The following is a 25,678-nucleotide window of genomic DNA, read 5'->3' as shown; positions in this document are numbered from 1 at the left end:
TAGTAGCTGCCGTAAAACAAATTAAGGATGTAAGTGTAATTAGGAATAATTTTGTGTTGCACCCTTTTTTTATTGTCGTTGTTGACATATATTTTCACATGTTCAAAAAATTGTAATAATTTATCTTAACAAATGTTTTTTCTAGAGATATAACTTGTGCTCTCGCACATGAGTCTAAATTTGCTTAGCATTAGATCAACCAATTATTAGTTTAAAAAAAAAACCAATTATCTACCCCTAGGTTGAGCCAATTTAGTTGTTGGATTTATTTATTGTCATTAAATGATTGCAAAATCATCTGCAAAATAGAACACAACGAGTGAGATTTAGGATAAACGATAGAGAAATGCGGTTGTAGAATCTATACTTTAGTGCATGCTGATTTGGGCCCCTAAAGGATACACATTATTCAGAAATTTTGATTTTGATTTAATATATAAGAGCTATGTTTGGCATGCCATTTCAGTTAACTTATAGCTTATTTGACTAGCTTAAAGCTTATTTGACTAGCTTAAAAGTTTTATAAAAGTGTTTGGTGAAGGAGCTTATTTCAGTAGCTTAAAGCTTAAAGCTATAAGCTTATTGCATTTTGTTGTCATTTTTATCCTTATTATTTTATTAAAATTCCACCATATAGGTATTAATGTTAAAATAAAATAAGTAAAAATTAATATTATATTTTTAAGATGATTTTTTTGTTCCTTCGAAAACCTATTTTTAAGATGATAAATGAATTGAGTCAAATTAAAATATTTAAAGTTATAATAATTTTAATATTAATATCCTATAGATATTAATGTGAAAATAAAGTAATGTTAAATATAAAAATAATTATACAAGTATGTCCTTTTATGTCATTTTACAATTTCAGCTTGTTCAACAGCTAGTTTTACCAAACACTTTTGTTATAATTACGTAGCTTTTCAACTTTCAGCTATCAGCTTTCAGCTAGCTTATCAACTTTCAGCTATGAGCTAGCTTTTCAGCTATCAGCTAGCTTATCAGCTAAACGTGCCAAACATAGCCAATGTATTCTCTTATCATTTGACGGTACAAAGTGTCTTGACTATTAAATTAAAAAGTTTATAAGCTTGCTTTCCACTTGAGCTACGCATTATATGCAGTATAATTAATTATGCAGTATAATTAATCTGATAGCTTTTAGCTATCAGCTTTCAGCTAGCTTATCAACTTTCAGCTATGAGCTAGCTTTTCAGCTATCAGCTAGCTTTTCAGCTTACAACTAGCTTATCAGCTAAACGTGTCAAACATAGTCAAGGTATTCTCTTATCATTGGACGTTACAAAGTGTCTTGACTATTAAATTAAAAAGTTTATAAGCTTGCTTTCCACTTGAGCTACGCATTATATGCAGTATAATTAATTATGATGCAAATCTAATATAGATTGTGGTTTGTCCTTTTGTTATGTTTTGTTAATTAATGTAACCCAAACAAAAGTTTTGTTAATTAATGATTCTTTCTGAGTTTAGCAAAGTGCAGAGTCCTTTTTTTTAATGATTCAGTTACGTTGCAGTTCTCATAAATGTTGATGGAGAACAGGATAATTTAAATTTTTGAAAGAGCCCAAAATTGGCCATCATATTCGAAATATGACTTCAAGCAATGTTAGGTGAAAGTTGGAGGCAGGACATCATGGTTCTTTCACATTGCAATGAACAAAGGACCCAACATCACTACAATTATAATTAGCATTAATAACAATGATTTCCAGCACATTAATTTTTTGGTTATTGCTGTAATGAGTAAAAGTCGTCCAAGAGGTAAGTCTGTTTTAGATTTTGATAAAGTTAATTTTAAAAAATGTTAAAAGATTTGAGGTTAAAATTGTTTAACCTTTTGAAAACAAATGGTTCTAAGGTTGTAATTCTTCTTCCAAGAGACCGTTAGGATCTCCTTCCTTACAGTGGTAGTGCACAATCTTGATTGACTTTATTTGCACGACGGAGTTGCGTTGACACAATAAGTGTATACCTGCAGAAGACATTCTGACACTTATGTCGGTGAGAGAATAAAGAGAGGATCTTAGAGTCTAAGAAGAACTTCAAGTTTAACATAGTGAATAATGTCTACGTAAACGAATGACGACTACGCGTATATTTATAAACTCAATGTCCTTTATAGCAGCGTCTGAAAGTATTTAGGAATCCTTTATGGATGCCTTCCAAGCTATTGGTTGTCCTTGGGTAACCTCACTTGGTTGTTAATGATCAGGTCGAGTTCTTGCCCCTCGGTCGTGCTGAGATGAGATGTTTCTTAACTAAGTCATCTTTTTAGCCTTTATGGTACTGATCACATAAACGCAAGACCTTTATGCTCACTCAAATGTTATTAGGTCTTTTAACTTTTTGAGCTGATCAAAACTGTATTAATTTTTTTTCATGTAATACCACTAACCAAAAAGTTATACACCACGTGATAAAAAAAAGAAGTTATACACCACCATCTAATCATCATATTTGTTGGAATTGTTGCTATCTATTTGAAATTCATACATACAAGGTAGCACTCTCCTAACCATACAAAATAGGAATGTGAATATAACAACAAGAATCAACTCAAGGGTCTATTCATTTATTTATATCCAATTAATTGATCTGCAAGCGACTGCGATTTTGAAAATTTTAGGTCCATGCTATTGCTATCAATTGATCAAACACAACTTGGACCCTGGTCTGCAGAATAATCCGGTCCAAAAGGAAAAGGGAGTAGCATCGGAGGTTCTTCCATTTGTGTTAGAATTTTCCCCAATCAAGAAAAAGGATGGTTATATCTTCTTATTCTTGGGCAGTCTCTGTGTTCCCTTTCGTGTCTTGCCTTTATTTTTGTATCCTTCAATTCCCTAATTTGCTTATTAATAAAATAAAATTATGTATGAATAATATACTTTTTTTATGGATATAAGTTTGGGTCTGTTCGACACCAATCACTATCACGGGTTCGGGCATGCCACCTGGACAAATAAATTGCTTATAGAAGCATTTACATATCATTCATCAACATAACCATTATATCGGCAACAAAAATAAAACACACAAATTTCATTCATCAACATAACCATTATATCAGCAATAAAAAATAAAACACACAAATTTCTGAAAGAAAATAATTTGTCCTCATCAATAGAGTCAGAAAATCCATTTAGGAAATTATTTTAAAGAAATACTCTCCACTTTTAATTTCTTAATTACCTAGAAATAATAGGATTTATATGTGCACATATAGGATAAACATTTCTGATTTTTAAACATACTAAGCTGACCTCTCATTCACCATATAATTGCATTTACATTTTTCTTTCTTACAAAAATTTACATCTATTTTTAGGTGATGATATTTATTGCCTATTTATGTAAGCCTTATATTGTACAGCAGCAAAAACCTTATATTGTTCACTCTTAGTTTTTTATGATGTTAACATGGCCAATCATTTTCCTATATTTTATCTATATTCACCTTCATTCCTTTTATCACCTTTTTCACTCACTTTTTTTATTTTTTTTTCCCTACCACATATCTCTCGCTTATATATCTCTTCTATTTGTTTATTCAGCGAGGTGTGAAATGATTCATTTATTTATTTTTGCCTTTGATTCTCATGTCCTTCACTCTTTGAAAAATTGTAATTATCTCTCCTAATAACCGTTTTCTCAAAATTTAAATTTATGTTCTCACCTTTACAATGAATCTAGCTTGCTTACAACTAGACCATCAAGACATTATTAGTAAAAGTTTTGGTGTGCACTTAGATTTAATGGTATTCCTAAACCGATAGACAAAAACTAATCTCTTATCTCTTTTGAGCATAGAAATCACCGAAGTTAAATTTATCTCTCCCAATCATTTTTCTCCATACACACACCACCCATGTTTGGAGCATTAACAACATCCTTAACATACCTACCTATCTAAAAATTGTGAGGAATTGTTGGTGTGTGGAAAGAGTAAAGACCCATCTTTTCCCTTTCCCACTTGAAGATATATTGAAGAAACATACATGGCATGGGAGGTTAAAATTCCTTTTTAAAAAGGTGGGAAAGGGATGAGATAAAAGCGGCAAAGAGTTAGATAAGAACCGCAGCATCACTACACCACACCATACTCCCGCCCCAAAACCACCACCACCACCACCCAGAAACAATGAAAACGATCAGAAACTAACCTCCTTACACTCACTCTCACTCAAACTTCACTCACTATCACTGTCTCCATCATCAAACTCCAATAAATTAACCATCAAATCCTCACCAAAAAATTGAATGAAATAATGGAACCTCCCCTCTTCAACGACTCCACATTCTCCTCCGCCAACCCCTCCTTGTCTGAAATTTGGCCTCCGGACCCCGACCCCACCACCAGCTCCACCCTCCTTCCTCCGCGCCGGAAAAGAAACCTCCCTCCCTTCTCCTCCTCGGTTGGCTTGCCACCTAATTTTGTTCCATTTTAATTGAAAGTTAGTTAGTTAATTCGCGGCACTGAAACGGTTTTTTTTTTCTAACTGAATTCTGTTACGGTTATGAAACAGAATGATAGTTGCGGCAATAAGCATGTGAAGTTGGGAGATTCCGTGGATGAGTTGAAAGGTGAGCCAGAGAAACAACCACCTTCTCCGCCGCCTCCGCCGCCGCCTAAGCAAGACTACATACACGTCAGAGCCAGAAGGGGACAAGCCACCGATAGTCACAGTCTCGCTGAGAGAGTATTTCTTTCACACCTCTCATAATTTTCAATAAGCTTTGATTTTGAGGATGAAAATGTGTTGAATTTTTTTGATTTTTTGATGCAGGCCAGAAGAGAAAAGATCAGTGAGAGAATGAAAATTCTTCAAGATTTAGTCCCTGGATGCAACAAGGTAGTTTGACATGTTTGAATTAACTTATTTTTGTCTTAGAATCAATTCTGACACTCAGAAGCTACTCGCGTAGGTTTCTATGCAAAATTGATTTGTAGAAGAATTTACAAACATGTTTCATGAGTACTATCACTGCTGAATAATTATGTTTGTTTTTGCTGTTGTTATTACAATTAGGTGATTGGTAAAGCACTTGTACTGGATGAGATAATCAATTACATACAATCGCTGCAGCATCAGGTTGAGGTAGCTATCTTCATCTCTTTGTCTCTAATTTTCTATTGAGCATTACCACTTTAGTGACCTTAACCTTATTTTACAATCACTACTGCAGTTCCTTTCAATGAAGCTTGAAGCAGTTAATTCCAGATTCAACATGAACCCCACTATTGACTGTTTTTCTTCAAAAGATGTAAGTCAAAACCATTCTGTGAACAAAATATTAAGCACAGTTGTATCTAGTACGTTTAGATTCACTTTAAATCTTTATAGAATCACTTTTCCTCGCAGAAGTTATTCCTAGTAGACTTTTCCGTAATCAATTCTCTTCCAAACGTGGAAACTCATTGAAAACCTTGGACTGTGGAAGTTGATAATTGAAATGATTAGTTTTGCAACAATTTTCCTGCTTTACTAAAGAAACAAATAAAAACACAATGATTTGCAGGTTTGGGGGTCCATACAATTTTCCTTTAACTTTTAGCAGTGTAATAAAGTTAAGTATTGAAAATTTAACAAATTGTTATTAAATGCTAAGGAGGTTCAATGAAAAATTCTGTGCCTAACTACTTTTCCATGACATTCTTTTTATACCAATACAAGCTAACACAAGCATGTGTTAAACATGGATAAGGAAAGAAGAATGTAACAGATGTGGATTGCAGAGATCATGGTAAAATGCTAAAATAGTGAATAAGATAATAAAACAAGAAATAATAAGTTAAGACTTGAAAATACGGTTCTCGCACAGGACAGATGTCGAACGCGATGTTGGGACAATCGGTTCGACAATTGCACAACAGTACATAAATTAAATCAACGAAAAAAACACAGGGAATTGTTAACCCAGTTCGGTGCAACATCACCTACATCTGGAGGATACCAATCCAGGAGTCAATTCACTATCAAATAATAGCTCTCAGGTCACATGAAAGTCCCTCCTATACCTAAGTACTCCCCCTTAGTATAGAGCCTCTTCAATGTCTACCACTATTACATAAGTGAATCTAGCTTAGCCCTTCTCCTCTAAGCTATGAGGAAACTTCCCCTAACTCCTAATGATCACTGCCACAGTGACCGATCCCTTACAAGAGATTGAAAGATAGATCTCATGATCAAACAACAATTTGAAGAGATTACAACTCAACTAAACAAACCAACTCTAAGCCATATGATTATCAATGGAGGCAGTAGAGAGGTGTACAAAATAACAGAACAAGGACTCACAAAACAAAACCCTAAAAACCCAATCCTTGGGTGCCCAAGGCACACTTTGCAACTAGGGTTAAGCCTCCTTAAATAGGCTTTCTTCTGGTCTTGATCTTCAATGGGCTTGCACGAAAATAGAGTCCATAAAACAGATCTGGAACAAATCTTTTAAACCAGTAACAAATCTTATCAAATAAGATTTGAACAAAAGATAACATCTTTCACAATTTAAACCAAATCAAATCTTCTTCAACAGATTTGATTCCACTATATTATATTCCAGATAACAAATAGAAGCTTCTTCAATAACCTTAACTTGATTATCACGAAATCCATCCAAAGCTTCTAGAAAAATCAGCCAAACACACAACAGATCCGCAGAACAAATGTGACAGCACGATGTTACAACATCTGCTTCGACATTAGGTTGTTTTTGAAAAAATGCAGACAACCAAAAGTAACAACAAGACTTATTTTCCAATCATAGAATTAGAAAGTAAATGGGGAAAGGCTGTATAGAAAAATACAATGATGCAACAGCATCAGGTAAATTTAAAATTGTGATTTTGAGTGTCTGGCTCAAGCTGCTTTGGCAGTAATTGGGAGTGTCTAATATCAGAGAAGCCTGAAGAAATCAGCGAGTTTATATTTTTGTGAATTCTTTAAAGCCTAGAATCCGATGACCCTGTTACTTGTCATCCAGATTGATTCCATGCTAGTGTGAATTATCACTATAAAGTATAAAGTGATCAAGATGTAGCAGTGATGAATGAATCCTCAACTGAAGTGAACCCTGTTGTTGTCTGTTATTTTCCGCTGATTCTAGGAAATGTTCTGTGACCTATGACAATCTGGAATTCTAGATCTTGAATCTTGAATTGCTATTTTTTTTAATTCATGTTTGCCTGTAGCTGACTGCTTACCAGTTATGTCTTGGTCTCTTTACTGTCCAGTTTTTCATTTTTGTATGTTTTAACTGCTTAATTTGTCGCATTGTGCATGAAGTTTTTTGCTGTGATTGTTAATGTTAGGATCAGATTCTCTTCCAAAAGAATTTAGAGATTCTGGCATCTATGTTACTTATTTATAACAGACAATATTTGATTTTATTCTCTTATTGTTAATATGTCCTGTGATCCATTATTTTCTGAAATAGCTTCACTCTAATCATGGACATGTGTTTTTTATTCTTTTTTATTTAGTTTTAGTACAAACTGGTATATGTAGGACAATTGTGATGGACAAGTGAGGTCCATAATGTTGTCTAGTAATGGTTGCACATTCTTTGGTATAGTTTGGTACACCTTTTTGTTAACGTTCAAGAACTAAAGTGAGACTATTTTTGAAAATGAGGGACCATTTTAAAAATCTGTGATTAAAACCAAATATTGTCCATTTTAAAGGGTCTAAACACATATTTTCCATGCTGAATGATCTTTTCCAGGTCACTGCAAAGCTAACCTTTCTATGCAATTAATGTGAGGCAACAATGAATTACTACTTTTGGCTACAAGATTACTCCACAGATGGAAAAATTTCTTTGCACTCATTTTTTTTATACTTGTCCAAACTTTAGTAGCAGAACAACTTTGGGTCATGGAAAGTGACCTAGTAAGGCAACTCTGTATACTATCTTAGGGAACCCTCCCCCTACCATGCCATTCATTTGAAAAGATTTCTTTTACACATCTTTGCTTATTAGGACTGTTAATTTTCATAATACTGTAGTATTAATGAGTTGATCTGTTGGTTCAGGTTGGTACTCAACCATTTGACCTTGCTGGAATAATATTTGGATCACAAGCATCCAGGGGTTATGCCCAGGGATCACAGCCTGGATGGCTGCATATGCAGATAACTGGTGGTTTTGAGAAAACAACATAACACAAGGGAGATTCATTGGGAATGGCAGACCCTAAAAAAAATCCCTAGGGTTGGTTAGTTTCCATGCTTTATTAACAACCTAGTAAAGTGCTGTAGATTGCTGTATATCTATATGTCCATTGTCATACCATGTTTTGCTTCACTATGTTAGCAACTGAAATAATCTTCTACTGTAATACAGTTATTCTCTCCTGATTTGTACTTGTGTAATTGGCAGGATATGTATTCGCATATGAAAATTACCCCTTGTTATTACAATTGAGTCATTGTAAGAATCAGATTGGAAAACGGCAAATATGGCTTAGATTCCTGTATTCATTGTTTATTAAAAATGATTAAAATTGATATGTTAATGATTCTGTCACATGAATGGAAACCTTCACAAGAATATGAAGCTGCAGTAAGACCTCATCAAACAAGAGTTTACAGTTCTTGCACACAAGAGAGAGTTAGACTTGCAACTTAGCCAAGCCTACTTCAGAGCCAGCAGTATAATTGGCATTTCTTCCATACAAGGCTGCAGTATATACAAATAAGAAAAGGCAAATATTGAAAATAATCATATAAACATTCAGACCTTAGACAGTAATGCCTAAATTATCCTATTGAAGAATACTACAAGCCTAGTAATATGCAGAAGTAAAGAGATCAAAGAAGGTGATCATGCATTGTTCACCTCAAAGGACAACATTTCAATTCAAGTGCCTCATATTCCACTCTCTGCCAAGAGAGTTCTGCTTTCCGATTTCTTCATCCGGCCAAGAACATATGTTTTCTCCATTCTAAAATCTTTTAGCGACTCATTGAGCTTTCCCCCTCCGTTCTCTGCCTTTGATGAGACAGCTTGATGAAGGCTGAGGTCTTTTTCTTCATTATCTTCATTGCCCCCATGGGATGAGTGAGCTTCGTTGAAATCATCTTCTGTAAGGCATCCATATTTTTCTCTGTAGATCCCCAATTCTGTTTCCAAATTTTTTGTTTCTTCCTCAAGTTTGAGAATCATGTCATTATATTCTTGCAAGGCTTCTTCATCATACTCAATCTGCTCTTCCATCATTCTCTGATACTGCAAAGCATCCATCTGTAAAGCTGCCTTCTCTTCCTGTAAGCGCGTGATCATGGCCATTGCATTGTTGGCAGCAACAGCTGAAGCACTTCTTTCTTCGTCCAACTCCATGTACAGAGCCATGAGCGACTTGCGATCCAAATGCACTTGCCTCTTCAAATTGTTAACGTCATCTGCTTCATCTACACCATTTACCTCGTTAGAGTCAGAGGCAAATTCTGTCTTTCCCAGTGATGATTTCTTGCTAAGCCCGCTAGACCATCTTGGACTGCTGTTTGGAGAATCTGCAGGTGGGATTCCAAAGAACCTATTTCTCCATGGAAGTGGGGTTTTTGGAGATTCAATGTTTGAATCCTCGGCTTGTGTCAATAGAGGCAAAGAGGCACCTTTGTCTTCTTCCCTTACTGTATATAAAATTGAAAGGAACAATGTCATGTGTGTTCTGTATTTTCGTCAGCAAAACTTGAAAGCATTCAGCATGTCTAACAATGAATTGAAAAAAGAAGTATGTTTTGGTGAATGTAACTAAAATTCAAACACACATGACTTGGCTGAAAGCATTTCATAACTCGTTAAAAACTCATAGACCAACAATTGTAAAGTAAGCAATTTTTTTAGGTTTAAACTGCATAAGCTTTAGCTAGCATCTATATATAAGCTGAGGAAATTAATGTTTTGTATGCACTCACATGTATTATTCTGATTAACTTCTTTTTCACCTTCCTTGTTCTGTGGAAGCTCTAAATCAATTTGAGACATGGACTTGAGTTTCGAATACCGAAGGAGAGGACATTCGAGACTACGAGATTCCTCATGTTTAGGTGTCAAGCATGGATAAGCTCTTGGTGAAGCAGTGGGAGCTCGTGAAAGGAAAGCCTTGATTTTCAATGGTGCTCCACAGCATGAACACCTCTGAGCACTGTTTTTCTCAGCTTGTAAGACCCCATCATCCTTCAAGCTCAATTGAACATTCTGGCCATTATCCACAGAGCACTCCAGATTTTTATTCAGAACCCCCACAAGGGACTTATAGGTATCACAATCTGATTCCTTCCCGGTTGCGAACGAAAGTAGGCACGCGTCACACAGCTTACTTATCTCAGATAGCTTCTTGTGATTGTGACAGAAAGCCAATGAAGAAACATCTTTCTTGTGAGCCTCACATATGGAGTTGTTGTAATAGAAATTAGGAGTTTTGCAGGCCAGAACATGATTCATCCTCGCGCAAAGCCAGCACGGGATTTCCAATTCAAAATACTTGGCCAACTCAATGGCGAAAAACGCAAGAAACCCATCAAGGAAAAGCACAATTATCAACACCCATTCAAGCACCATGCACAACAAGAAGTGTGGAATCCTTCCCAGTTGATGCTCCACAAAACGAATTAATGATCCGGTAGCCATGTTTGGTTTTCCTTCTTTTTTTATATTTATTTATCTATCTATCTACTTATCTGTTTTTTTTTTTTTTTTCCTTTGAAGAGCCTGCAATTAAAAGCAGAATGCAAAGGATTGAGAAACCACCAAACTTTGTATGTGAAGAACAAAGTGGGGGAAAGAAAGATCGGGATCTTATTCAGAGGAGAAACAGATCATGACCTTTCTGTCTTTTTTCTTGACTTTCCTCTGCATTGCAATGCATTGCATGGGAAGCGAGTGAAGATGTTTTGGGTGGTGGAACTCGTTTGTCTATAAATAGAATAAACAGTTTGGTTGCTGTGGAAAACCAGTCACATTATTATCACAATAACCTAAAATAACGGTCTGTCTGTCATGCATGCTTATCCATAGTTTTGGGGGAAGAAAATTAAATGATAAGATTAGCAAGCTTATTTAAGATGAAGACAACACTTAAAATCAAATGTAATACCAAAAGAGTTCTGGAAACTCAAAATATGAGCTAGACATGAGTCATCAAATCGGCATTTTTTAATTTTTTCCTTTCCTCATTTCTTTCTAGTTACAGAAGTAAGAGTAACTATGTCAGTTTCACCTTTGATAGTTGATCATGATATTTTTTTTTTTGGCTTTATCATGTTGTTTTCAATCTCCATGGCTCTGTTGATTTAAACCTTACTTTGTCGATTCTTTCATATTTGCCGATTTATCATCAGCATTAATTTTCTTCATTTTTGCAAAAATACATTTTGACACTAACAATTGTGTTTTGACTTTTAAAAAAATATACCAATCAAATGGAGTGTGTTTTTTGCTAAGAAAATGATACAATATGATATTTCAGTAGTTGTTGTAATTAAGAGAAAGGAAGAATCGTATGAAAGACTTACATTTTCTTTCCACTTATTTGGACGGTTAGGAAGGAGATAAAGTTTTTCATCAAAATATAATAATATTTCTTTCATACCTCTCTTTTGGGTGGAAAGATGTGGAAGGATGATAGAGATAAGAAAAGAGAGATATAAATAAAAATTGGTGGAAATGAAGTGTATAAAAAATAAAGTGTCAACATATCAATATTGATTAAAATAAAAAGGGAAGGAGATACAGTTTCTTTCACAAGTCACTTGCCTAAGTGACTTGATATTTTGACTTGGCCCTATAAATGCTTGAGGGTACTGTACATTTGTAACAATGGTGACCATTCAAGAAAACAAGTTTATATGTAATAACGTAAAAATGTTATCCGAAGAATGCTCAAGCATTCCAACTCCATGGTTTTGCCCTATCCCCCGGTAATCTCTTGCTTGATCTCGTCTGGCAATTGAGTATAAAGCTGATTAAAATCTCACACTCCATGGCGCCACAAATCTGCAACGCGCAAATTCGTGTCCGTAATATGAACTCAGTGTGTGGAAAAAACATTAGCAGAGAATCAGGTGGTTGGTTGGGGGGCATTTGTGCTGAAGGAGAAATTGAAACGGTTGAAATTGAAACTAAAGGATTGGAATAAGGAGGTCTTTGGGGATTTGCGGACTAGGCGGAATGGAGTGGTACATAAAATTAATGAGTTGGATCAAAAAGAAGAAGTGATGGGGCTGTCCATTGAGGAAATAGATGCAAGAAGAACATTGGTTAGTGAATTTTGGTCGGTTCTGAAGCATCAGGAATCCCTTCTATATCAGAAGTCTAGATCTAAGTGGCTAAAGGATGGGGATCAAAACACCAGGTATTTTCATTCTTTAATTAATTGGCGAAGGCGATCAAATTCAATTGTAGGATTGATGATTGATGAAAATTGGGAGGAGGATCCACAAAAAGTGAAGGGTGAGGTAAGACAGTATTTTGAAACGAGGTTTGCAGCAAATAGTTGGGCTGGCCTGAATTTAAATGGTGTTTCATTCAAAACTATATCTTATGCCGACAATGAACTTCTTACTGCTGGGTTTGATAGTGAAGAAATTAAGGTGGCTGTCTGGGATTGTGGTGGGGATAAAAGCCCTGGCCCTGATGGTTTTAATTTTAAATTTATTCAGAAGTTCTGGGTGTTGCTGAAGGATGATTTTCACAGGGTGCTCAATGAATTATGGAGTAGGGGAGTGTGGCCCAAAGGTAGCAATGCATCATTCATAGCTCTTATCCCTAAGGTGAGTTCCCCGCTTGGCTTAAATGATTTCAGGCCTATCTCTCTGATTGGGTGTATGTATAAGGTGGTCTCAAAGATACTGGCATTAAGGCTGAAGAAGGTATTGTCCAAGGTCATTAGTGATTGTCAGTTTGCTTTTCTGGGGGGGAGGAATATGTTGGATAGCGTGGCGGTAGTTAATGAAGTCCTGCATGCTGCAAAAAAGTTGAAGAAGGAAACACTTATTTTTAAAGTTGATTATGAGAAGGCATATGACCCTGTGAGTTGGGAGTTTTTAGAGTATATGATGGGAAGGATGCACTTTAGCAGGAAGTGGATTCAGTGGATTATGAGTTGCCTCAGGTCAGCTTCTGTATCTGTGCTAGTGAATGGGAGTCCCTGTGAGGAATTCAGTATGAAGAGGGGTCTCCGGCAGGGGGATCCACTTGCCCCATTTTTATTCCTAATAATAGCTGAGGGTCTTACCAGTTTCTTTGCACAAGCAGTACGTTTGGGCAGATTTATGGGGTTTGCGTTTGGGGGAGACTCAGAGATTGGTGTCTCCATGCTACAGTTTGCAGATGATACAATATTTATTGGAGATGCAACAGTCCAGAATGTGCAGACAATTAAATGCGTATTGCGGTGCTTTGAGATTATTTCAGGGCTTAAAGTCAATTTTCATAAGAGTAAGCTGGCAGGGGTGGCAGTGGACCGACATAGTTTGGGGCAGTTTGCAGCTATTCTTCACTGCAAAATTATGTCTACTCCTTTTGTGTATCTGGGAATACCTATAGGAGGCAGACTAAAGAGTCTGGCCTTATGGGACTCAGTTATTAAGAAGATGAAAGTGCGTTTGTCCTCTTGGAAGCAGAAACATATTTCATTCGGGGGTCGTGTGTGCCTGATACAGAGTATTTTATCTGCCTTACCATTATTTTTCCTTTCCTTCTTTAAAGTTCCAGTAGGTGTACTTACAATTTGTACTGGAATTATGAGGAGATTCCTTTGGGGAGGAGTAGAAGGGGATAATAAAATTAACTGGGTTAAATGGTCGGAGGTGTGTAAACCAAAGGATCATGGAGGATTGGGTATAAAGGATTGGAGGTTGTTCAATATGGCGCTTTTAGGGAAGTGGAACTGGAGATTCTTGACAGAGCCTGATAGCTTGTGGTGTCGTGTGATTAAGGAAAACTGTAATACGTGTGGTGAGTCTTCATGGTGGAAGGAAGTTCAGTTGACTCGCTTTGAGGAGGGGTGGTCCTGGTTTGAGCATAGCCTACAGAAAACTGTATTCGAAGGAAATGAGACACAGTTTTGGACAGAGAACTGGCTTGGATCTGGTTGTTTGGAACTTCGGTTTCAGCGCCTGTATAACTTGTCATGTCAGAAACGGGTATCAGTAAAGGATATGGGTGTGTGGGAGAATGGGGTGTGGCGGTGGATGTTTCGATGGAGGAGGAGATTGCAAGGAAGGGAGGTAGGATGGCTTGAGGAGTTAATGGTTGTTTTGGGTAGTGCGCAGTTAGTAGAGGATAAGCGGGACAGGTGGCTGTGGACGTTGGAGGGGGGAGGATCTTTTTCAGTTAACTCTTCTTATGTTTTTTTGCAGGGACAATCTCTAGATGAACCAGATCCTGTATATTCATGGATATGGACTGCGCCTGCACCCTCAAACATGAAAGCCTTTGCGTGGCGGGTAATGTTGGGAAGAATTCAGACTCGTGATAATCTGCTCAAGAGATGCGTTTTAAATACTGCTGCTGAAGCTCTTTGTCCATTGTGTGGGTTGGAGGAGGAGACATGCTCGCATCTGCTCTTTTCATGTCGTTATGCATTGCAGATATGGTATGAATGCTATGCTTGGCTAGGTATCTCTACAGCTCACATTCCATTACCAAAGGTACATTTACTGCAATTTGCTTCCACAGGAGGTAGTAGAAGACAAAAATTAGGTGAAATTACAATCTGGTTGGCAATTATTTGGACCATGTGGGGACTGCGGAATAAGGTAATTTTTAAAGGGGGTGAGGTGGATACAGCTCAAATGTTGGAGCAGATTCAACTTAAGTCTTGGCAATGGTTAACAGCTCGATTGGTTGATTTTTCTTACACTTGGTTTGAGTGGAAAATGAATCCAGGGATGTGTCTCCTGTCATTATGAGAGAACTGGTTATAATATATGACAGCTATTCTGCTGAATATAGTGTATGTGAAATTGCTATTTTGCTATCCTGCTGAAGTAGTTATAATATATGTCTTTCTAGTACACTACTGGCCAGTGGATTTCTAAGACTGTGCTGTTTTCAACTTGCTGCATGATTTGCTCCTTTTGGACGTTTAAGGTGCTGAGACTTGGAATTAAAAGGGTGAGGGGGTAGTATTACACTGGGTTAGAATTAGTGTTTGGTATTTGTAATCAAATTCTTCGGGTGTAACATAGGCTTTTTATTGTGTACTCTTTGCTTTATTGAGGCACAATTCTAAAGCTTTATCTGTCAAGGGTGTATATTTTTTCTTGTTTGTTTTTGTTTCTTTTATCTTTGTATTGGGTTGAAGTACCCCTTGTACTTCATATTAATATATTATTTGGCTTATAAAAAAAAAACTATAACTAGTGCACCACCGTGGGGTAAAGCTTCATCTTGTTTTGTTGAGACTATAGTCTTTTTTTTTTTTTTTAACTTGGGGAGACTATAGTCATTGGAGTAGCATTCTTTGTCTTCATTCTTATACCATTATATTATTTATTTATTTTTGGTCAAATTCTTATTCTTTATTTTTTTGAAAGTCAATGGCATTGCATTATTCAATTACGGCCCAAAGGAGAGCGGGTTGAAACCCATTTCCTTTTATTTTTATTTTTATAAAAACCCATCTCCATCGCATCTTAGTTAGGGTTTTATCCATACACAAACGGCTCAGAGAGGACGCAGCAGCAGGTAAATTCCGAATATTTCTCTTAACTCTTTGTTTCGTTTTTCTTCCGATTTGTTTAATTTTTCGTTTGATTCAATACCTGCGACAAGTTTATTTGATTTGATATGTATGTTTTTTCAATCTATTTTCGTGGCTGATCGTAAGATTACGATCGGAGATATGAGATTTCGATCCATTGGTCACGTTTCCCTTAATTTATTTGTATATTTGCTGTGCTTATGTTTGTGGTTTAATTTCTGCAGGTTACAGCAATATAATGGCTTTGTTTGGTAGACTCGGGAACTTGCTTAAACATGCAGTGAATAGGCAAATAATTAGTTCAGAAATCCGTTCTCGTTTCCTGGCTACACGATCCATCAATAAAGCGGCATCTGCTCCTACCTCAATGCTCTTTGTAGGAGGCATTTCACCTACTACTACTGATCGTCATTTGGATGATGCCTTCTCAATACACGGTGATGTTTATTTAGGTAACTTAACTAATATTCACATTTAAACATATTTTGATCAAAATCCTTAATGTTAATTTAGCTAGGAATAATTATGTCCTTTGTAGCAACGGTAAAGCACACAAAAGTTGATGGTAAACCCAGACAATTTGGCCTTGTCGCGTTCACTACAGTTGAGTGCGCAACAAGGGCGCTTCAGGCGTTAAATGGTCAGGTAATATATATAATGCTGCTTCTACAATTTCATCAATAAATGTGTTTTGTGACTTGGTTTGGGTGATGTGTATTCCTTTCACGGCGATGCTTAGTTTTAATTCTCCATTAACCTTTACGATTTTGTGTGATGTTTTCAGGTCCTGCAGGGTAGACGACTCAGGATAAATTACACTAAAAATAGCCATTCATATATGGATGGTCATCATTATGATCCTCCATGTAGTTGCCATCTGTGTGAATTTTCTGACAATTTCACCCTTCCTACTGACGGTATAAGTAGTTACAGAAGCAAAATGAAGAAAGTGAATTATGGGTGCGGTGATGGTCTTGTCCTTCATCAAATTATTCACTCTTTCGGTGATGAAACTTCTCCTGGTTCCGTTGCTAGTCGTTTTGTAATTGCTGTAAAGGCCTCGGATAGTAGTAGTGGTGGTACAACATGTATTGGTAACAACTCAAATGGTGGACATGATGGAACTTGGGGGTTGGAACATGGGAGAGCATGAGGATTTGGGAGATTTTGAAGACTCATTGGAATGAAATTTCAAGGATGATTAATGAAATTATGTAATTTTGTCTCGTAGAAGTGTAATAATATTTATTGGTATTTTTATTTGAGGAGGGCTCAAATTACTTCAGGAGTAACTTTAATGAGTTTCTCCCCTTCCTAACCCTCCATTCTATTTTAATTAAACGGTTGTGATTAATGGAAAATTGATTGCTCACGTGATTTCATAATTTGAAGTTAGGGAATTTCCTGCTATAATTCCCTGATGATGTCATCTTTGGGAACACACCGACGGTAGGTTATGGTCGATTGAGCCTGTAACAGCGGTGGATGATCTATCTTTTTGTTTTCCCCTTGGACCTGTGCTCTGTTGTGCATCGGGAAAGCTCTCTCGTTTGCGGTGTGGTCTGTGGGTGGTGCGCTGGCTTTACCTCTATTGGTTAGCCATCTGGGCTGGTGGTTTGGCTTGGGTTGAGATTTCTTTTTGTAGGTAGAGCCTTGCTTGGCTTTGTTTTTTCGGTTCTCTTTTTTTTCTCTGCTCTCTCCTCTTGAGCTTGCTGTGCGGGTGTGGGTTAGCTCTTTTCTCTTTCTTTTTCTGGTTCTCCTCTCTTGGGTTTTACATTCTCAAAGTTCATCCGTGGACGTTTTTATTGACTCCCAACCTCTGACTTATCTTGCCGCGGAGAAATATATGGAAAAAAAATCCTCAAAGTGAAACCTCAAAAGAATATCTGATCAGGCATGAGGAAGAAAATCATATGACACATAGAATTCCTCGATGTTCAAGATTTTGCTTCTGAATTAATTTGTGTATATCAGTTATGAGTCACCACCATGGCTCTCATGATTCCTCTCATGATTCCGTTCATACCCAAATCTTTTTGTATTCATGTACACTAGTGAAGTAGGTAGCAGCAGCAACGTTGACAAATGAGGATGCAGGGTGAAGCGGTGCAATCAGTTTCTTTTTTTTTTGAAGTAGAGTAATTAATCACAACCGTTTACTCCTAGAGTCATTTGAGCCCTCCTCTTTTTATTTAAACTAGTATTTTTACCCGTACATGTTATTCATTTTTTGTTATCGTGTGTATTTTTTCTTTTTAAATTTGTGTTTTTTTAATGTTTATAGAAAGGAAATATATTATGAATTAAGAAAAAAAAATATTAATCTTAGATATAAGCAAACATAAATTTTCCTTCCATTTCGAGTGATGAATGTATTTGTTTTTATTTTGCAGAAGCACAATAATTTATGAGTTTTGATTAAAAATGTACTTCACCATTGTATTGCATAAGAAGTCTTCGTTTAAGTTAAATACTCTCAAGTTTTTTTCCAAACAAATTATACCCTTAAAAACTGGTATGATAATAGTTCAGTAGCAAAAACTCATTTAAGATTGTTAGCAGTACTGCAATTAATGCAAAGTTTCTATTACTTCACCCGTGTACTCTTTATGATCTTCAAGTAAGCTCATCGTATAACACACATCCTTAATGTGTCATTTGTAACTTCATATACTTTTCTTAAGTTTGAAAATGAATGAGCCTTTTTGTAAAATTTAGCAATAACCTCAGATAATATTCACTTTTTTATAGCCTTTAATTTCTCAAAATCTGTGGGTTTTTTTGCTACATCTATTAAAAGAAATTTTATGAATTAAAAGTATAAAAATAAATTTAGATAAATAAATCATAAATTTGATAGTTTTTTTTAACGTAAAAAACTATGAAAAGAAAAACTCTATTTGTAAACCATGAAAGGTTAGGAAGACTCAATTATACATGGAAACTGTCTAATATAAAGTAGGATGGAATCAAGAGAAAATCATTACAAAAATGAAGGAGCAAGTTATAACACATTTAGACATTCTAAGCTAAAACAACAGTATCTAACCTCTGGGTATATGTACCTATAAAATGATTAAAAGTTTGAGCCTTTATTCAATGTAGATACGTTAACACAGACTATACGAAGTGCACATTTTGAATGAGCAATGTTACTAATTTATATATATATATATATATATATATATATATATATATATATATATATATATATATATATATAGGGGAATGCTAATGCACACCCACTCTTTTTTTTAGAAGGAGTGCATTAGCAACGCACACCTTTTTCTTTGGACAAAAACCCCATCTTTCACTTTTTAAATTAAGTCACTTCATAAGGATACTTCAGTAATTTTGCAATCTACACTCTCTCCAATTCAGACTTTGTCCAGAAGCTTCATCACTCTCTCTCTCTCTCTCACTCAACCTTTTGTGATATGCACTCTTTCTCTCTCTTAGCCTCTAATTCCTTCCATTGCAGCACCACAACCTCCATCAAGTCTTCATCTCTATCAATCCCTCTCCTCTAAAAGTTAAATGCGACCATAATGAAACTGGTATTTTGCTTTCTAAAATCTGTACTTAGTGTCTGTTAGAATAGGCCCAATCTGTTTCTCTTGAAAGGTTAAAGATATTAAATTTTCATCATCTTCAAATGTAGAAGCACAATCTTTAGGTTGCTCTAAGGTCTAATCGTTATCTTCAGATGTCATTCTCGTTTTACCTTCAATCTGATTTTTTTTAATATTAAAAAAGGAAAGAAGCAAACCCATACAACTTAGGAAATTAGAAATTAGATGTCATACCCATTAATTGGAAGTAAACCCATAAAAAAGAACGAAGCAAACCCATACCCAATATCAGAAATCAGATTTCAATGTGTTTCTATATAAATTAGAAGCAAGTATGAAGCTCTTGACGATGAAGCAAAATGCTTGGCTGCGAAATTACATAGAGTTAGAGAGTGATGAAGCTTCCTGTAGTTTCAGTAGTAAATACCCATACCCAATATCAAATGTCCAAATTTTTCAAACGGGTAAAAGAGAGAAAGAGTGCAGTTGTGTGAGAGAGAGAAAGTGATGAAGCTGCCGCACAAATTATGAATTGGAGAGAGGGTATAGATTGCAAAATTACTTAAGTATCCTTATGAAGTGACTTAATTTAAAAAGTGAAAACTCGGTTTTTTGTCCAAAGAAAAAGGTGTGTGTTGCTAATGCACTCCTTATAAAAAAAGAGTGGGTGTGCATTAGCATTCCCCATATATATATATATATATATATATATATATATATATATATATATAGTTGTAGGGAAAATGGTTAGTGGAAAAGTTGCTTTTTTTAGCGATATCATATTTAGTATTAAAACCACCACTTGTATTAGTATTATTACTAATTAATAATTGTCTAGATCAAAATTAATATATTAATTGTGTACCATGGAATTCTCTAACTTATATGATCTAAATAATAATAGGGTTAATCGTCTATTTGGTCCCTGTCTTTGTCTCGCCGTCTGAAATTAGTCCCTCCCCGGAAAATTTGCAAATTTGGGTCCTCTCGTTTGCAATAAGTCTGGAGCAGATCCTCGCCAGAGCCCGGAGCTCTGGCGAGTGATGAAGTGGCACGCTGACTGTGTTAATAATGCTTACGTGGATTTAAACAAAATTTAAAAATTTAAAAATAAATAACAAGTCAGATTTATTAATCAAATTAACTAATAATAAATCTATTAACAAATCTAACCCTAATCTAATTAACAAAATTAATTTCCCCAAATAAAAAAATCCAAAATCAATTTGGGATTTATCAGAAGCATACCCACCCAGAAAATCAAACCATAACCCAGAAAAACATACCCACCCATCCAGATTCTTCTTCAATTCACCAGTTAATCTCTCCACTCACAGATATTTCTCCCTCCACCATCCACCCGTTATTTTTCATTCTCTTCCTTCTTTCTCAAAGCTCAAGATTGCCTCACCCACACATGCTCTTCTTTCATTGATTTTCCTTCTATCTCCAAGAAAACCGAGACATCTCCAACCTCCGTCACCCTTCATCTTCTTCCTCTCAACAGATCAGAAACCCAGAACCACCGAAACTCGCGCCTGCATGCCCACACCACCACCTCCGTCCTCCACCGCCAAGATCCACACGCGGTTTCTAGATCTGAGCCTCGATCTGCGAATCGTCTTTGCGTTTTTTTCCTAAGCGACTTGTTCTAGGTCCTTTTAGAGTTGCGAGTCTTCCACCGCCCAGTTCTGTTGCTGCATAATTTGGAGGAGGTGGAAGCTCTTGGGGTGGCGGCGTTGGTTGTCTTGGGTGCGCATGATGGCGGACATGAGGGAGTTAGATACTGGAGGGTCGTAGTCTCCGCCGTTGCAAGGGAGATGCCGATCTGAGTCTCCTAAAATTTTCTCCTGAATCTGGGTTCGATACTGGGTACGACTTTATGAAATTGAAAGAAGAAATAAATTTGGGTTTGCTGGCTTTATGATTTTTTGGTTTGGGTTTCGATTGGGGTGAGGTTGGGGTTAAAGGTGGCGGTGGGGAGTGGGTGGGTATGGTGAGAGAGGGTGGAAGGTGAAAAGATGGAGAAATCATGACTTCCCTGCTCTCTATCTCGTCGCACTCTCTGTTGGACTTCTGGGTTTTGAAAGTTTGGGAATTTTGTGTTTTGTGTTGTGTTCTGGGATGTTTTGGTGGTTGTGGGATTTGATATGTGAAATCTGGTTTCTATAGATAGATGATGAAGATGAAAAGGATGAAATATAGGACTTTTGAGGGTTTATTTTCTGGGGTTTTATTGTTTCTGGGTTTGAGGAGTTGATTTTATGAAAATGGTGAAGAGCTTGATGAACATGGAAGGATGATTTGCTGGTGTTGGGGCCAACGTATCTTGGGCAATTATTTAGCCATTGTGTTTGCTTTTTCTGGCTGCGGGTTGCTCTTCTTGTGGGGGGGGGGGGGGATTTGTATCTGGTTTTTAGTTCTAGGTGGAAATATTGCTTCATAGCTTACTGGATTTATGTTTTTTAATGGGTACCTGTTTCGTGTTCTGATCGGTTCTAGATCTTAATTTTTTTCAATTTGGGTATTGAAAAAAGGGGATGAAGATGATGAAATGGAGAAGATGAAGATATTTGTGAGATGACTAGGAATCTGAACAACTCCCTTTGCTTGGAAAATTACTAGTATGTGTCGGCACAATATCCCCATAAATTCATATAGTTCACAACCACATTTAGCAATCTGTGAGTCTAAGTCTATATCAACAGTGAAAGTATCTCGAGCATCATAGCAATTGGACACCTGATACACATATTTAGGCCCATCTCTTCTAATCTTATGTCTAGTGAATTGGTTGATTTTCTCTAGCTCACCTTTAAATTTAGCAAAAATATTTCTGGTGTATATAGATGCCGCATGCTCCTCAAGTTTTGACCTGGTACTCAAAATACGAGACTTATGCCTTGATTCATAATTTTCCTTTCGTTCTGCCTCTAAGCGACTTTCAACAGCTTTCTCAAACTTCAACACAAATTCTTGTAATGTTGTTGATGCATCAACAAAAGAATCAAAGAAAACATTAATACTTTCACTTCTTTGAGTAGTATTCATTCCAGCAAAGAATGTACTCCTGTTATAAATTGGTATCCAAGTTCTCTAATCTTATATAACCCTTGAAGCCATTCATTTTCCTTCAAGTTATACTCGACCATTATGCGCATCCATTCTTCTTCAAAACTTTGAATGCTATGTGAACCTCTGTAATTCAGGTTCCCTATGATACGATTGTCCTGCACGATGCTGGAACAAGAGGTTCAACAATCGCTTAACAATAAAACAAAACTTAACAACAGAAACAATAACACACAGTGATTGTTAACCCAGTTCAGTGAAAACTTTCACCTACGTCTGGAGGGTTTGCACCCAAAGAAAGGAAATCCACTATCTCAAGACTCAGGAATTACAGACACTCATGAACAACTCAGTTCATAGTTCACTTCCTAATCTACCCAGTGTATTTCTACTTAGAATCTCAACCTAAGTATGAGAGCCCCTCTCACTTTCTCTCAATCACTGCCACAGTGATTGGTGAACACAATGAACAAGTAGAGTTTGAACGCAATCAAACACACATAATCTCTCTTTGCTTTATAGAATCAGTGAGCAAAGACAGATTCACAACTAACAAGGACAAAGCACAATTAACAAATCCTAAAACACTCGATCTCTCTCTCTCTATCAGCTTCGACACCTTCATGTTTTAGGTCTTCATCCTTTTATAGACTTCAGCAGCGGTAGCATGGGCTTTAGGGTTGGCACGGGCTGAAGAAACAGATTGCAGTAACAGCAATTCAAAACGCAATCTTGATAGATTCGGTTTCTTATTGCACAAGTAAAGATAGAAACCAATCTTTTAACAAAGATTGTTTCAACAAATAACAACCCAACAAATAAACCCTTATGGAATAGCTACTTGCTCCTCAAGTAACTCAAAAACATATCTTCAGTAAATCTTTAGAGGGCCCACAACAGAAACACAAGCTGACGACTGATGCCCTAGCTTCACGAGGTCAGATGCCACGACATCTGCTTCGACAATCGGTTGTTTTGACAAAATGCATGGCAACATGTTCTAACAATCTCCCTCTTTGTCAAATTTTGTCTAAAACAACTCACAATTAGAGAGGATAAAAACTAGAGAAACAATTCTCCCCCTTAGTCAGATCTCCCCCTCAACTGATGCAACTACACAACCAACTACCATTCTTCAGAAGACATAGTTGGAACAAAAACACTTAGCAGCACAAACACACAACCAGAAGTACAATCAGGCCTTAGCATATGATGACACCAAAATAGATCAGCTTAAAACATCAACGTTTCAGAAATACTGCCTTCAGAAGTTGGCAACACATAAGCTGTCAGAAATACTGCTAATCAGATGCAACGTTTCAGAACTACTGCTATCAGAAGTTAGCAACCCATAATCAGAACTACTGCTATCAGAAGTTAGCAACCCATAAGCTATCAGAAATACTGCTATCAGAAAATGCCTCTTGAAACAAACATAGCCATGATCTTGAACTTGTCTTCAAATTAAACAAACCAAAGCTAACACTATCAGAGCTAACACGATCAGAACACACATAGCAGAAGAAACTTCACAGTAGAAATATACGTCTTCACAGCAGTTGCACAAAATATTACACCACATAGCAGATAGAATCTTCAATCTCAACTACTCCCCCTTTTTAGCACAAATTTTCAAAGGGTGCATCCAAAAACAAAAGAAAATAGCACAAGATCAGAGCAAACTAGTCTTCAGAACTTGACTCCTCCCCAGACCCTTCTGCTCTTTCTTCAGATCCTTCCTCCTCTTCATTACTTGCTTTCTGAGCAGCTGTAGCAGCAGCACTGTGCTCACCACCTTGACGTTCTTCTTCTTGAAGCTTGTGTAGTAACGCATCAACTTTGAGCTTCCTGGAAGTGCTCACCCTGATTGTCTCCTCCAAAGCCTTGGAGACTTCCAGTAATTCAGCAATTATGGCCTTAGTACCAGATTCAGTCACAGGAGGAGCAGATGTTCTGCTGGTTGGTAAGGCAATGTCTAGAACATGTGGCTCCAGAAACAAACGTTGATCCAAAGTGATTGGAACTCCACGAGGCATAGCCACATCATCAGCCCTGAGAATCTGAGGATGTTGCTTCAGAATGATCTCAGTAAGAAGTGAAGGAAATGAAACAGGCAGCTTCACTGCACAAGTATCAACATGCTTCAATGTCTGCTCAAACACAAAAGTTCCAAAATCAAAAGCAATAGACTTGCCAATCCTGCAGATCAACTTGGCAAGCGTTGCAGAAACACCAGAGGTATGCTGAGTAGGAACCCAATTCACAGCACCAATCCTGTTAAGGATAGCATACTTCACACTTAGATTTCCAGTAGACAACAACTTCTTGCTGGGCCACTTCTTCACATGACCTGCAGTAAGCTCCTTGGCAACATCATCCATGGACACTTCTTCATCAACAAATTCAATAGCACTTCTGCCAAGTGCTTGATTGACAACAGCAGGAGAAAACATCACACATTCAGCCCTCACATAGATTTTCCTGAATTCTGCACTTTCAGGAAGTCCTACATCAACAGAGAGATTCACCAAGAACTCTCTCACAAGCTTCTCATAACACCTTCTAACATTCTGAATAGTCTTCATCAGACCTGCTTTCTCAATTAGTGCAATTACATCTCTGCATTCAAGAACATCAGAACCAACTTCCCTTTCCTTGGCCATTCTCCTCTTGCAAACAAACTTCCACTTCTGAACATTCTCTTCTAAGTGGAAAGACACTCTATCAATAGGAACAGCAGGAACATTCTGAGGAATACGCTTACCAGAAAACTTCTTTTTCTCAGAAGATCGAATGTCCTGGATACCGACTTCAACATCTGACTCAGAGTCTTCAACTTCAACTGGAATCTTCCTCTTCTTCTTCTCAGTGGGAGTCTTGTCTTCCTTTTACTTTCCCTTACTCTTCACACTGGCCTGTCTGGATTTCTTTGATGGAGTAGGAGTGATTTCAGGAGAAGAAATCCTTCTTTTCTTCTTCATCCTCGCAGCAATACTATCAGCAAAGGTCTCAGTCAGAGGAACATCATCAGAAGCATCATCAGAGATGTTCTGAACAGTGGCTGGATCCTGGATTGGCTCTTCAGAATTGATATCCGCAGAGTTATCATTCTTTGAATCAGCATCCTTTGAAGAGGATGATACAGAGATATCAGGCTGGGTAGCACCACCTGAATCTTCATGAGAAGTGGAATCCTTTCCAGAATTTTCTTGAGCAGAACTTTCCTTAGACCCAGATGTCTCAACATCAGGCACAACATCAGGGGGCGATTTCACAGGAGAATCTTCATCATTGATTTCCTCTT

The 25,678-nt window shown here is 36.8% G+C and overlaps 4 protein-coding genes across 6 annotated transcripts; 2 read left to right on the top strand and 2 right to left on the bottom strand.

The window, feature by feature from the left end:
* Window positions 1-4,037: 4,037 nt before the first annotated feature.
* On the top strand, window positions 4,038-8,441 carry LOC130711252 (transcription factor BHLH089-like). Of its 2 annotated transcripts, none has more exons than XM_057560791.1 (6): window positions 4,038-4,433; window positions 4,545-4,718; window positions 4,806-4,871; window positions 5,049-5,111; window positions 5,206-5,283; window positions 8,055-8,441. In XM_057560791.1, exons 1-6 carry the CDS (start codon window positions 4,287-4,289, stop codon window positions 8,181-8,183), a joined length of 657 nt encoding a protein of 218 aa, XP_057416774.1. In that variant the 5' UTR covers window positions 4,038-4,286; the 3' UTR covers window positions 8,184-8,441. The 2 variants fall into 2 exon arrangements, with proteins under 2 accessions (XP_057416774.1, XP_057416773.1); XM_057560790.1 differs by having other exon boundaries at window positions 4,042-4,433; window positions 5,049-5,117.
* A 126-nt stretch (window positions 8,442-8,567) lies between these two features.
* On the bottom strand, window positions 8,568-11,056 carry LOC130711250 (probable myosin-binding protein 6). 2 transcript variants are annotated; one of them, XM_057560789.1, is made up of 3 exons: window positions 9,939-11,056; window positions 8,860-9,653; window positions 8,568-8,700 (listed from the first exon to the last, which is right to left on the bottom strand). In XM_057560789.1, exons 1-2 carry the CDS (start codon window positions 10,651-10,653, stop codon window positions 8,890-8,892), a joined length of 1,479 nt encoding a protein of 492 aa, XP_057416772.1. In that variant the 5' UTR covers window positions 10,654-11,056; the 3' UTR covers window positions 8,568-8,700; window positions 8,860-8,889. The 2 variants fall into 2 exon arrangements, with proteins under 2 accessions (XP_057416772.1, XP_057416771.1); XM_057560788.1 differs by having other exon boundaries at window positions 8,568-9,653; window positions 9,939-11,050.
* A 4,521-nt stretch (window positions 11,057-15,577) lies between these two features.
* LOC130714805 (glycine-rich RNA-binding protein 3, mitochondrial-like) lies at window positions 15,578-17,102 on the top strand. The gene is made up of 4 exons (XM_057564752.1): window positions 15,578-15,714; window positions 15,955-16,182; window positions 16,269-16,375; window positions 16,515-17,102. Exons 2-4 carry the CDS (start codon window positions 15,969-15,971, stop codon window positions 16,881-16,883), a joined length of 690 nt encoding a protein of 229 aa, XP_057420735.1. The 5' UTR covers window positions 15,578-15,714; window positions 15,955-15,968; the 3' UTR covers window positions 16,884-17,102.
* Window positions 17,103-21,807: 4,705 nt separating this feature from the next.
* On the bottom strand, window positions 21,808-22,353 carry LOC130713051 (protein FAR1-RELATED SEQUENCE 9-like). The gene has a single exon (XM_057562854.1). It carries the CDS (start codon window positions 22,351-22,353, stop codon window positions 21,808-21,810), a length of 546 nt encoding a protein of 181 aa, XP_057418837.1.
* Between the last annotated feature and the right edge of the window lie 3,325 nt (window positions 22,354-25,678).

Source organism: Lotus japonicus, chromosome 4, assembly GCF_012489685.1.
Source record: "Lotus japonicus ecotype B-129 chromosome 4, LjGifu_v1.2".
Taxonomy (NCBI): Eukaryota; Viridiplantae; Streptophyta; class Magnoliopsida; order Fabales; family Fabaceae; genus Lotus; species Lotus japonicus.
The sequence above is the reverse complement of the archived record's forward strand: the minus strand, read 5'-3'. Positions and strand labels throughout refer to the sequence as shown.